The 13,157-nt window shown below is 40.9% G+C and overlaps 1 protein-coding gene across 1 annotated transcript in view; it reads left to right on the forward strand.

The window, feature by feature from the left end:
- Positions 1 to 13,157, forward strand: part of TRIP11 (thyroid hormone receptor interactor 11) — a 74,733-nt gene that overhangs the window by 58,619 nt on the left and 2,957 nt on the right. Inside the window, exons 18-20 of the mRNA XM_006879210.1 lie at positions 10,080 to 10,161; positions 11,310 to 11,424; positions 11,924 to 12,040. Of these exons, the coding sequence (XP_006879272.1) occupies positions 10,080 to 10,161; positions 11,310 to 11,424; positions 11,924 to 12,040 (314 nt within the window). The remainder of the gene's footprint in view (positions 1 to 10,079; positions 10,162 to 11,309; positions 11,425 to 11,923; positions 12,041 to 13,157) is intronic.

The following is a 13,157-nucleotide window of genomic DNA, read 5'->3' on the forward strand; positions in this document are numbered from 1 at the left end:
GAGAGAGAGAGAGAGAGAGAGAGACAGAGACAGAGACAGAGACAGAGACAGAGACAGACAGAGAAGAAGTAGATTTCCTTCAGGGAAATGGCTAATCTGCTCCTAGAGGCTGGTGGGTGCCAAGTCTATAATTCATACATCAGTCTAGAGGCTTCTGTTAACGCATGTTACTGCTCAGGTTGATGAATCCAAGATCAGCAGGCAATTGGCTCAGATCCCAAGAACCAGAGTAAGATGCAGGATCTTGATTGAGCGGAAAGGAAGAGTTTTGTGGGGGGATGAGGATGGGGTGGGGTGGAGTGGGGGGATTGTATGTACTGATGCACGCCATGCTCCCAAAGAACTGCCTTTCTTTCTGCTGATGGCTGATCAGAGTAGATTTCATCCTGGAAGTTGTTACAGTGTATCAAATATCCTGAAGGGAAGTCTTTATCATGAGCTCTGGTGGCTTGTTGCTGTTGTTAGGTGCTCTCGAATAGTACAGCTCATAGTGACCCTATGAACAACAGATGTGAACTCTGTCCTATCCTGTGCCATCCTCCCAATCTCTTGACACACTCAAGCCAATTGCTGCAGTCACTGTGTCATTTCACCTGACTGAGGGTCTTCTTTTCTTGCCATCCTTCCACCTTTCCAAGCATGATGTCTCTCTCCAAGAAATAACCTCTCCTAGTAACATGTTCAGAGTTTGTGATATGACGCTTCTTCATCTTTGCCTCCAAGAAGCACCCCGGCTGCACTTTCTCTAGGCCGTATCTGTTTGTTCCTTTGGCTGTTCATGGGATAATCAGTACTCTTCTCTAACACCACAATTCAAAGGCATCAGTTCTTTTCATTCTTTCTTAAAAATTTAAAAAAAAATTATTATCTTTTTGTGTGTGTACCGTCAAATCAGATCTGCCTGGTACAGGAGGAGATTGTCCCTCCTTCTCTAGCGGAGCAGCTGGTGGATTCAAGCTTTGCACCTCTGGGATTGCAAGTTTTCCCTCCTTCTTATTCACTGTCCAGCTCTCAGCAGCATAGCAAGTGATTGAAAAGACCATGGCCTGAATCAGGCTCATCTTAGTCCTCAGACTGATACCATTGCCCCTCAGTAATTTGGAGAGGTCTCTTAACTGCAGACTTTTCCTGTGCAGTATCTCCTTGTCTCCTGACTGCTGGTACCAAGGGAGTTGATTATGGATCTAAATAAGATGAAGTCGTTGACCGTTTCAGTCTTTTCTCCATGTATCATAATGTTGCCTATTGGTCTAGAGGTGAGGATTTTTGTTTTCTTGAGTTTGAGATGCAGTCCTTATTGAAAGCTGGTGGCTTAGTGCTAAAGAATTGCGCTTGCCAACACAAATGTGGTTTGAATTCACCAGCTGCTTTGTGGGGGAAAGAGGGGCCATCTCCGCCCATGTGATTTATTGCCTCTGAAAACCTGCTAGATGGTTGGCTGTGGGTCGGTTTAGACTGGACAGTACACAACAACATCAGTAACATACAACTACAAACTAGAGAATCGTGGCCATCATTCAACCGGTACAGCTACTAGTTGAAAGATTGGTGGTTCAAGTCCACCTGCAGATGTTTTGGAAGAAAGATCTGCTGATCTGCCGGAGTTGTTAAAAACACTATTGGGCCTAGGTCTGTGACACAGTGGGTTTGCTGTGGGGCTGGTCCGCTCGTTGGTGACTACAATGTAAACATAGAAGAGAGCTGGAAGAGAAATCTTGCTTTATTTATGGCCAACTTTGTCATTTTTGCTACTTTTTTAAAATTTTTATATTATACTGGACTGGCACAGGAAGAGATTGCCTCTCCTTCTCCAGTGGAGCATCTGGTGGATTCGAATCACGTACCTTCAGAATTGCAGCGCAGCTTCTTGCCACTAAGCCATCAGAGCTGCCTCCTTTTATTTCTTGTTCTCTGCCAGCATATATGCAGTCAGTTGTTGCCCAGATGAAATGCTTGCATGGAACTGAAGTAGAAAGTTAATTGCTTATTTTGATAAAAAATTGGTTACTTTGATAAGGACAGAACACAGTAATATTTTGTTGCTCATAGGATCACTGAGTCATAGTCAACTCGGTGGCACCTCACAGTTTTGTTGGTTAAGCGTTGTTTCGATGAATTTATGATATGGAAGGAAACTCAGCTTTCCTAAACAATTCAAATTTAGATTCAAGCACTGAGGGTCCACCTCCCAATTTTTACCTGTTTTGTTAAGTGCTATTTTTCTCCCACCCCTCCATTTAAGAAAGCTTCAAGACTGCATTTGAAAAAGCCTTGTGTGAGTCAAGAATGGAAATGTTCCTTATGTTTAAAAAAGAAAATTTGAAATAGCGTATAAAATGAGTCCCAGTAAAAACTGTAATATGAAGTGTAAAAGCAGGCTGAAAACTGCAAATCAGAGAGAAGCCGAAAATGTTTTTCATGGAACTGCCTTTACGGTGCTGGATCGTGGAGTTTTTATTTTAAATAAAGACATTCCGTTTTTCAGGACATGATTTATACAAGAAAACATATAATGTCCTGTTGAACGCTGGCCAAATACATTCCCAGACGCTTTGTTACCCAAGCCTTTTGAGGGATTTCTTTATAGATGTTTTTGGCAGAAGTGGTGATTTTAGAGGAAACATATAAGAAGTACCAGATGCAGTTTTCTGAATTGCTATAAATGGTTAAAAAATTATTTTTTTGATGATATAAACATCTGGATATGCTAGACAGTGCCAAACTTTGAGTTAAGGAAAAAAAATCGTATCAGTGTAAATCAAAGTAAAAATGATACACTTAAATTTAATGATTATTTTTAAAAATGGTTATGTTTTTAAATGTGTATCTTGTTTGCATCTAAATGGAACTATATTTTAGAAATGATTCACTTTTTAATATTTTCTCTGAAGCATAAAGGAAAAAATAAATTACACAAAGGAATGTTGTTATTACATGCATTTTAAGTGTAGTTTTTCTTTATGTGGCTGTGTAATTGAGGACCTAAGTCATTGTTTTCCCTTCTCAGCCTTTCACGTACTTAGAAAATATTTATTGTTTACCTTCTGTGTTATCTAATCACTATCAAATCCATTCCAGCCCATGCTGATTTTATATATGTCAGAGAAAACTTTTTCTCCATAGGATGGTCAGCTGGTTGTCCTGTTCCAGAAGGAAATCACCAGCACTTTCCTCTAAGACATCCCTGAGTGAACTCAAACATCCAGCCTGCTTGGTCAGCAGCTAACCATGTTACAGCTGTGGTCCCCACCAGGGAGCCCATCAGCTGCGCAAGAAGACAAACATGGGTTCTTGAAGGGCTAGGAGACAGGGGCTGTGCCTTCAGGAAGTTTACTGTTAGGTGGAGCAGGAGAACTGCATGGAAACGAATATTCGCAACAACTTTGTGAGAAAGGAGTGATCTGTTACACCTGAGGGCGTGGGGGGGGGGGGTTGTTGAGTATAGAAGAATGGGAATATCCAGTGAGGTGTGCGCATGGACTCACTTCATGATGAATGGGTGCAGCTAGGCAGGCAGGACTTGGGGGAGAACATTCTCCTCTGGGAGCGGTCCTTATGGAACTGTGTGTGGATCATATTGACTGGTCATGACTTGGCGCTCATTTGTATGTGTAGAGTGGAGCGGGGTGTATTGTGTGTTGGTGTGGAGTAGTGGGGATGTTGTACTAGAAGTGGATTGCTTTAGTTAGTAATGGAACTGGTTTTCTAGATCACAAATACATACAGCCACTGGGGCCAAATTGATAAGAGCAGATGGAACTAGGCTGTGGAATTTTCATTGGTATTGGTTGTGCTGTCGTCAGTTGTGGGATGTTCTTCCAGGGAGCTATAGACCCCTTGGGTCCAGACAGTTGTTGCTCTGCAGGAATGCAAGCCCAGTATTGCCAAATCTTCAGGAAACACTGGAAACCTGGATTTGTATGTCAAATATGTCAGTTTTTTAATTTGACACTTCAGTTACATTTTTTTACAAGTCCTGTGTGGGCTGAAACAAAGCACTCACTTGGGCTTGTGTCATCTGTGCTGATTTGTAACAGAACTTTCTGGAACAAGTTGGAATTCAGTCTGCATTTAGAGAGTCTCTGTCATTAGTGAGAAAATATACTGATAATGAGATTCAGTTAAATGTTGCATTGTCATAATCACTTTTAATTTTCTAGGAAAAAATCATCTTTCCTTTTCAGTGATAACATGTCAGTGGGGACCCTTTGACAGTGTGGGCACAAGTTGACTCAAAATATTTAGCCTTTAAAACAATTCTTCCTGTTTGATATGGAAAAATAGGATAAAAGTGATCAGAATTCATCCTAGAGGGTGGAGGGAGGTTGGTGGAGGAGGACAGAGTTGATCTGTTGACGTTGAAAAGGTTCATGTAAATACACATGGAGGTTGATAGGAGCTGTTCTGCGGGTCCAGCTCCAAACGACTCTGGCCAGTAGAGTGAAGTAGTGCCGGCTTCAGCAGCCCCTTTCTGACCGTTGCTATGTCAGCAGCCCCCGTGGCTGTCCGTCTCAGGAAAGACCGGCCTCTAACTCACTCCTCCTCCACTTTTCCAGCTGCGATATCCTTCTCCAGGAACCATTCCTCTGATAGCATGGCTAGAGGACATGCGATGGAGGCCCACCAGTTTGCTTCTAAGGAGCACTCTGGCCATAATTCATCCAAGACACATTTGTTCATTTTTCTGACAATCTGTCTTCTACTCTGTGTAATTCAAAGGCAGCACTTGTTCCCTGGTGTTCTTATTCAGTGTCCAGCTTTTAAATGTATGTGAGGGGATGGAAAATACCATGGCTTGGATCTTGGTCATTTGTGTACCTTAGTCTTTAAAATGACATTGCTGCTCTCCACTTTTCAGAAGACTTTGGCAGCAGATTTGTCCCATGTAGGACGGTTTTGATTTCTTAGTTGCTGCTTCCATGAGTATTGATTGTGGATCCAAATAGAATGAAGTCTTTGATGGTAACAGTTTCAGCAAATGAATATGTTACCTTTGAAAAGATACTGTTTGGTATGAACATGAAAACAATCTTGTACATGTTAAAACTCTTTTAACAAAAAGAATTTTTTTAAAAGTTGATTTTGAGCTTTTTCTTTGATTATATGTAATTGAAGATGCTAAATTTTCTTTTATTAACTGTAATGTATCAAAAACAAAAAAAAAAGACTCATGCTGGAAAAGAAAAAGAGAAGTCCCTCAGCGAGATGGGATTGCTGCAGTGACTGGAGCAGTGGGCTTGAGCATAGATGGTCTGGATGCGCACGGTAGGGCAGGGTTTGGATCTCTTGTTCATAGGCTCACTATGAGTTGTAGTCAATTCGGTGGCACCTAACAACAACAGCTTATCAAATTTAAGTTTCTTTTTAAGCTAGCCAGGGCAAGCAAGAGAGTAGGCCCATTTGTATCGATCTAGCTTGATTTATTTTTATCTGTGTATCTACACACACACACACACACACACACACACACACACACACACACGGAGTCATCTTTTCTTCCTTGACTCCTTTGCTTTTGTTCTAAAATACGAAAAGTGAGGGAAAACCAGAATTGTTCATGGTAACTAAATTTGTACACATGATACTGCCCGAGAGAGGCTAGACTAAAGCATCAGTTTTTGGTTATAGTAAGAAATCAGGTGAAGGAGTGCTGATGTTTTCTATGATTCTCAACATCCTTTGAGATACACATGCTCATTTTAGAAAGCAGACCGTAGAGTTTGGCCCCGAGTGATAGCAGGCTCTTTGTACATATTCAGATTTTATCACTCTCAAGTCCTTGTTCCATCCGCCTGCTTTTGCTCAGCCACATGACTGTTAACAAAACCTGATTTGGGTTTTGTCCAAGGGCACTTAGTCATGAAATACCCAAATCACTTTGTAAGGGATGTGACAATTTTAAGATGTTCTCTGAAGACAGTATTATTATAGTGAGGCTTCAAGAGTGTGATCCAGTATAAATAACTTGTAACATTATGAAGTACTGATTTGTCATCAGACAAAACATTTTTGGTTCAGTTTTGGTTTTCTGTCTATAGTGAAGACCATGGCTCGATGAATAGGAGTATAGAGAAGAGGTTCTTTCATTACTCAGCTTGAAAATATCCCCTTCCCCTCCTTTAACTTCCAAAGAATTATCTTGGCTTGCTGGTTAATTTCACAGGGATGTTGTATTTGGCTTAAAACAAAGTTCTGAATAACTGCATTTTGCTTGCCCATATAAATACAGTTCTGATTTAAAATTGTGGCTTGGATAAGTCTTTCTAGAAGGAGAAATGTTCAGAATCTCTGATGAAGGAGAGGAGAGGAGAGTACCAGGAGAGAAAGAGCAATCTGTAGGGAAATCTAAAGTGAGTGAATGGCCTGCTTTTCCAACTTTTCTTGGTCAATACAGCTTTCCGGGTTCTTTTCCCAGATTCTGAGGGTTTTTCCTCCTAGATTTCAATATTAGAACACATTCATAATACTACTTGAATTTGAAATAGCCCTTTGCATGCCTGCATTCCATTACCTTAGAGACTCCCTGTATATTTTGCTAGTTATTGTTGTTAGATATCGTTGAGTATGACTCATAGTGACCCTACGAACAACAGATGTGAACACTGTCTTATCCTGTGCCAGCCTCCCACACACGCAGGCCATTGCAGCAGTCACTGTGTCAGTCCACCTGATTGGAGGTCTTCCTCTTCTTCCCTGTCCCCCTGAAGCATGAAGTCCCACCTCTAAGGAATAACCTCACCTAACAAAATGACCAAAGTATGTGAGACAAAGCTTAATCATCTTTGCTTCCAAGAAGCATTCTGGCCGCATCTTCTCCAAGACATATCTATGTGTCCTTGTGGCAGTTCGTGGAATCTTTAGTACTCTCTCCAACACTGCAGATCAAAGGCATCAGTGGTCCTTCTGGCATCCTTAGTCGTTGTCCAGCTCTCGGCAGCTTAGCCAGTGCCTATGACTATGGCCGGAATCAGGTGCATCTTAATCCTCGCATTGATATCCTTGCTCCTCAGAAATCTGGAGAGGTCCCTGACTACAGACACCTGACCTTGTCCTCTTAGAGAAGTGTGATCATGTAACACTTTTTCTTTTGCAAGTGCATTTTTTTCCTACACAGCATAATGTCCTCAAGATTCATTCATATCAAAGACTTTCTGTTTTAAAGTAAAGGGATTTCCATCTCTTCCTCCACCCCTTGCCCTGTTTCCCGTGTTACCGATACCTTGCATTTGTGTGGTACATGCACTGTATTGATAGCTGGGTATTTGTGTTTCATTAACCAAAGTCCAGAGCTTACATGAGGGTTCCCGCTCTGTGCTGTACATTTCTTGGGGTCTTGATAAGTGGAAAGCAGCTATCTTTCAGAGACTGTGTTCTCTTCCATTTCTCCTGGAAGCAGATGTGCTCCACATCCTCCCTTGTTGACTTTGATGGTGCCCCCTCTTGAGGGGACTCTGTAGTGTTTTGATTGATTTTTCATAGAGCAGAGTTAAATGTTTCTGATTTTACTAGAATAATTTTTATCAGAATCAAGTCTCTGAATTTTACTTTGAAGGTTTTGATTTGTCTTCAGTTCTGTCTTTAATTTTTAAACAAGAGACAGTATGTATTGTGGTTATATCTGGTTGTGCTCTAAAGCACACAGCCAGCCCTGCCTGTACTTCGGGACTTTGGAGAATTTTAATGGAAAGAAAATGCAAGGTACATGTGTAATTAGAAAAAAAAAAAATTTAGTTGCTGCATTGAAAAAGTAAAAGATACAAATGAAATGGATTTTTAACCTCTTCTATATCGTCTGTTAGATCCATAATATTGTTTTGTAATGTAATCCATTAAAAATTACTACTATTCGAGGAAGGTGGGTTTGTTGTGTGGTAGTAGTGAAGGAGGGCAGGTGAGCAGGGAAGAGAAATCTCAGGAGAAGTGCAGGTGGGGTGGAAGGTGTGTGGCTCGTGTCTCTGCTGCTTTTCTCTGGCACTGAAACGGAGACGAGGGAGGCTGGGAAGAGAGACTGTGCCCATCTTGCTCCGCCTCCAGTTTTAGCTTGTTAGTGGTTAGGTTAGAGCAGAGACAAGGCATGAACTTAGTCCACACAGCTCTGATTCTGAATAGTTGAGAATTATGTTGCCCTCAGAAAGCAATGCTAGGGAAACTCAGATAGCTCCTAGTCAGATACATATATGCACATTAAGAATCTCAATTTCTTTTTCTCATTCAGACTTTAATAATATGCTAGTTCTTAAGTTTGAGGGGTTTTTTTTGTTTTTGTTTTTAATAATCTGAGTTTAAATTCCTTTGTTGAAAGAGAGGAAAGGAAAAAATTACAGTAGATTTTTCCAAACACAAACTTTGCTTTTATAATATGGCTGTGACAACCATCTCTATTTTGCTCAAAGTCAGCCTACTCTGTGAATTGTATTTTGCAGCTTAGATTCTTAAAAGCCACAAGTTGTTGCAAGCAGTTCACTGGATGCATGATGCAAAACACAGGGCAGGACAGAGACAGACTGAAAGCAGATGGGCCTCACCTAATTCCTGAGGGTCAGAGAATATTTCCTTGAGGAATGGAGAGTTGAAGGGTGAATAGGAGGTAGTGAGGCAGTGCTGACAGAAAAGGTGAAAAAGCTTTCCAGGCAAAGGAAAAGAACTTGCAGAAGTCGCAATTGGATCCAGAAAGAAACCATACAATTTATGGGCAATTGCTTTTCAGTGATGGTGCCAGGACAATTCCGTGGGGACGAAATAGGCTCCCCATCTCCTCAACAAATGAAGCGGAAACCACTAGGTAGCCATATGCAAAGAAGGCAGTTGGATCCTGTTTCACACTGTGCACAAAATTAACTCCAAATGGATCAGAGACCCGAATTTCAGGGTTGAAGCTGTAGACCTCATAGCAAGACACGTAGGAATGAATCTTTATGACCTTGAGTTCGGCAGTGGCTTCTCGACTATGACTCCCAAAAGTACAAGCACCAAAAGAAGATGTCGTTAAAATGAAATGCTTTGTGTGCTTTAGGAGTACCGTTGGAGGGTGGGGGAAGACAAACCAACTCATGGAATGGGAGCAAAAGTTTACAGCTCCTGTATTCGTTAAGGAAACTTGGATTAGTTGCTAGGAAAATGTAGACTAAAAAGAAGAACAGATTCACGGGAAGAAGTCACGGCGTCGCCTTTGGATAGGCGTCTATTGATTGGAAATTGGACCTGTGCTGGAAGAGCACGTTCTTCATTTCTTTGAGGCCAAAGACTTGTAGCCTAGCTTGATGTAAGTACTTTGTGTCCGTTTCTGAGGTAACAGGTGTAAACTCTGTGGGTTTGGCTGACCGTTCTCGCTCCAAGAATCTTGGCACCGTGGCATGGTCGAGTTCACGAACAAGGAGGGTGGTAATCCTTGGCCTGCAGTTCTGTTCAAATTCCAGCTGTCCTACCAAAGTGTGACAAAGCTTACTTCTTTTTTCAAATAATAAGAATTTTTAAATCATTCAGACGTCCATCAGTCACAAGCTTGAGTAAACATTAATTTGATTGGTTTATTAGAGCCAGTGAGGTCAGTTGTGTTTTGAAATTTCCTTACCGCAGAATACTTTACCCTAGCCGTATCCTGAGTCATGGAATTAGTGGTGTTTGAAATTCTTCTTAGCTCACTAGAAACACTGTACAGCCAGGAAAATGACAAGGGAGAATCAAAAATTGTTCTTGCCTGTTAACAGTCTTGGCAGTGGTGAAAATCCCTTCTTTGCCATCACATCTCTGAAGAGAGTGAAAACATTTTTTTTAGTTTAAAAAATCTCCGTTAAGGAATTGATTACTTTATTCATATTCTGTTGCCTAAGTCATTTCTGTACCAGAGAGCTTAATCCCTTGGCCAAAGAAGTGATGGAAATATAATTGAATGTTCTCAGTCAGGATGAGTGCATGTGTTCCAGCTTCAGAGTCAAGATATGAGGAATCTCAGTATGCTTTCCTCTATACTTTTTAAAATCGCTTGATGACTAAGAGTCTTGTTTGTGTGTGGTACTGGCAGGCTGATGAGTAAAAAGCTTTATGAAGTTTTATTCTTTTTTTTTTTTTTAAACAAACAGATGACCTCCAAAAAGAAATGCTGGACGATATGCAGAAGAAGCTGATGGATTTAGTGAACAGCACGGAAGGGAAAGTGGATAAGTACGCCTTCCCTTGTTCCTTTTCATCTGAGCAGTGGGCTTGAGGGTGTCAGATTGTGAAGACGTCACAGGATAGGACAGGGTTAATAATAATAATGGGATAATAATGAGTCATAGGTAGTTTGTATAATGTGAAACTGTAGGTGCTTTTAAAAATGTATTATTTGAGTGAAAGTTTATAAAACTTTACAAAATTGGTTTTCTATCCCACCATTCATGCGCATTTTGTTTTATATTTCCCTGCTTTGCCTCTTCTCATTTCCATTAAACCTCCATCCACACCTCCTGCCCTCTAGGCTTTGGCCTGGAGCAAAGTTCCTCTTTTTTTAGGGCATTTATTTATGGTTAGTCCTCCAGGAGTAAGTACCTCCCTGGTGTTACTGGTTAGACTATAGGCCTGTCTGCGGTTTGGCTAAAGTTCAGCCACAGAGATGTGTTTTACTCCTGAGTTGAAGGTGGGTTTTTAAGAAATGAAGTAGTTAACAGAATAACTTACCCCCTCATTTTGATTTTTAAATACGTTTCCCCCACCTCATTTTTCTTAGAAATCTATGGACGATTTAAACCATCACCCCAGTATGAAGAACTTTAAAAAATAATAAAGCTTATTCTTAACTTTTTAAAAAAACAAAACAAAACTTCTTTTATGGTCTGTAAATAAACATATCTTGCTCATGTACTAAATCTGAAACCCACCTGTGTAAGTATTAAAAACACATCCTTTAATATTGAAAAAAGATAGATATTAGCAACTTTTAATAATGTGAATGAAGAAATCTAAACATGACGGTGAAGTACAGGGACCATCAGCATTGCTTAAAGTGGGGAGGGGAGAAATCTAATGACTCTCCTCAAAGGGCAAAACAACTCAAGCAGTTCCGTGCGGGTTACTAAGAAGGCACCATCCCAGTTGATTAATCAGTGAGTGGTTTATCAGGGATGTTTTCAAAGGTATGCTTCCTGAGTTGGCGGGAATACTGAGAATTGGCAAAGTTTAAGCAGAAGAATAAAAACCCCAACAAACTGTCATGGAACCTGTTCTCACCTTTGAGAAAAGGTGCTTAGTGCTTGCCTTCTGTGTAGTCTGTGGCAGATGAACCTTGAGTGGATCTGAGCTGATCTGAGCTGTCTCTGCCTTCATTTTCTTAGAGTCCTGATGAGAAACCTCTTCATTGGACATTTTCATACGCCGAAAAATAAGCGTCCTGAAGTGTTACGGTTAATGGGCAGCATCCTGGGCATCAGGAGGGAGGACATGGAGCAGGTAACTGAACAGTGGAAGCCGTTCCCGGTGCATCCGAAACTGCTCTAGTGCTTTCAGGATACGTGATTATATTATGCAGTTGTGTAGAATTTCCTAGTAATGTGGAAGTGCAGTCATTTCATGCTATAGAAGTGGATTTGTTCTGTTGGAGTTGTTCTGTTTGGACTTTCATACACATTTTACTAGTCATCCTTCTATTTTTACAATAGACGGGGTTTTGTGGTACTTGTCCTTATGAGATTGAGTTAGCTCAGTCAACGTAATGCTCTCTAGTCTGTCCCATATTACTTAGAGACTGCTTTTCATTATCAGGATGTTTAAAAGCTGAGACATGACAGCCCCCAGAGCTCCAGATATGGCACTGTCTTCATAGCCTTTATCATGTAACATCTACTCAGAATTGGACTCATAAAGAATGGTTTGCTCCTTTTTGAAATCCTAGAAAAGTGCTTATTTTTTAATATTGCTCACCGTTTTCTGTTTTAAAATAATCTTTCAGTTGCTTAATGAAGATCAAGGGGGTGTTACCAGGTGGATGACTGGGTGGCTCGGAGGAGGATCAAAGAGTGTCCCCAACACGCCGCTGAGACCAAGCCAGCACTCTGTCTTCAACAGCGTAAGGGCCGCCAGGTTCTTCTTTAATGGTCTTCTGTAGTGCCTTTGTTCTGCATGCTCAGATCCAGAGAGGTGACTCACTTAAGGAGAAGCAGCCAGTTTTAATGGGGCGGGGGAAGTTATTTTTCAGTGTCCAGTTCTTTTTTATTATATATGTTTGTTTTAATTATAGTAAGAATATAGATAACAAACCATTTGCCATTTCAACACCGTTCACCGGTTTAGTAACATTAAATATTTCTTCATGCTAACTATCACTGTCAGCTGTTTTCCAAGTTTTCTGATCACAGTTTTAGCAATTTTATTGCATGTAGATAGAATTTAAACTACTTGGTAGTACTTTTATTTTTCAGAATATTAACTATTCTTTCCTTTGTGCTTGATCAAGCAGCTATAGGCACACAATTATTTGTCTGTCTTGCTACTAAATTATGAGGGTCTTCAAAACGGACCCTTCTTTTTTAAACCAACACTTTTCTTTTATTCATCGATTCACCTGCGTAGTGGCTGTACTGCCGTGAGTACTTCCTGAGCACCTGCTGAGTCTCAAACCGGCGAATCAGCAGCAGACCAGCCGCCCAAGGTGCCTGCGCTCCACAAACCACACTCCGGTCGGAGCAGGCGACTGAGGCGTTTGTGCACACAGTGCCGTGTGGATACTAGAATTTAGAGGAATGGTGGCTTAGTGCATTATGTCTTGGGCTGCTCATGGAAAGCTAAGCAGTTCAGATCTCCCGGATGCTCTGAAGAGAGGATGGCGGGCCCCTCTCCTGAAGATGTGCGGCCCCAGAGAGTGCATGGAAGGTCACTAGGTCAGACTGGACTTGAAGGCAGTGAGTTTGAAAGAGCTAGAATGTGAATTGTGAATATGAAGTTATTTTTCTTTCTTTCTTTTCCTCCTTTTTTAATTGAGAAGAAACGGAAGATTTGTACCTTAACCCAGAACTCAGTAGTTCATGATAAAACCTAGAACTGCTTTACTTGTATCACATAAAATTGAATGTAAAGAGACTTCCTACATTATCTTTCTTTAGTGGAGCAGTATTTCTGGTGAGGTCTTACGGGTATTAATCGAGTCTTTTGTAGAAGAATATACTTTTTTCCTGTGTGGTTTTTCA

Source organism: Elephantulus edwardii, unplaced genomic scaffold (assembly GCF_000299155.1).
Source record: "Elephantulus edwardii isolate Elephantulus edwardi_28Jun2011 unplaced genomic scaffold, EleEdw1.0 scaffold00002, whole genome shotgun sequence".
Lineage (NCBI taxonomy): Eukaryota > Metazoa > Chordata > Mammalia > Macroscelidea > Macroscelididae > Elephantulus > Elephantulus edwardii.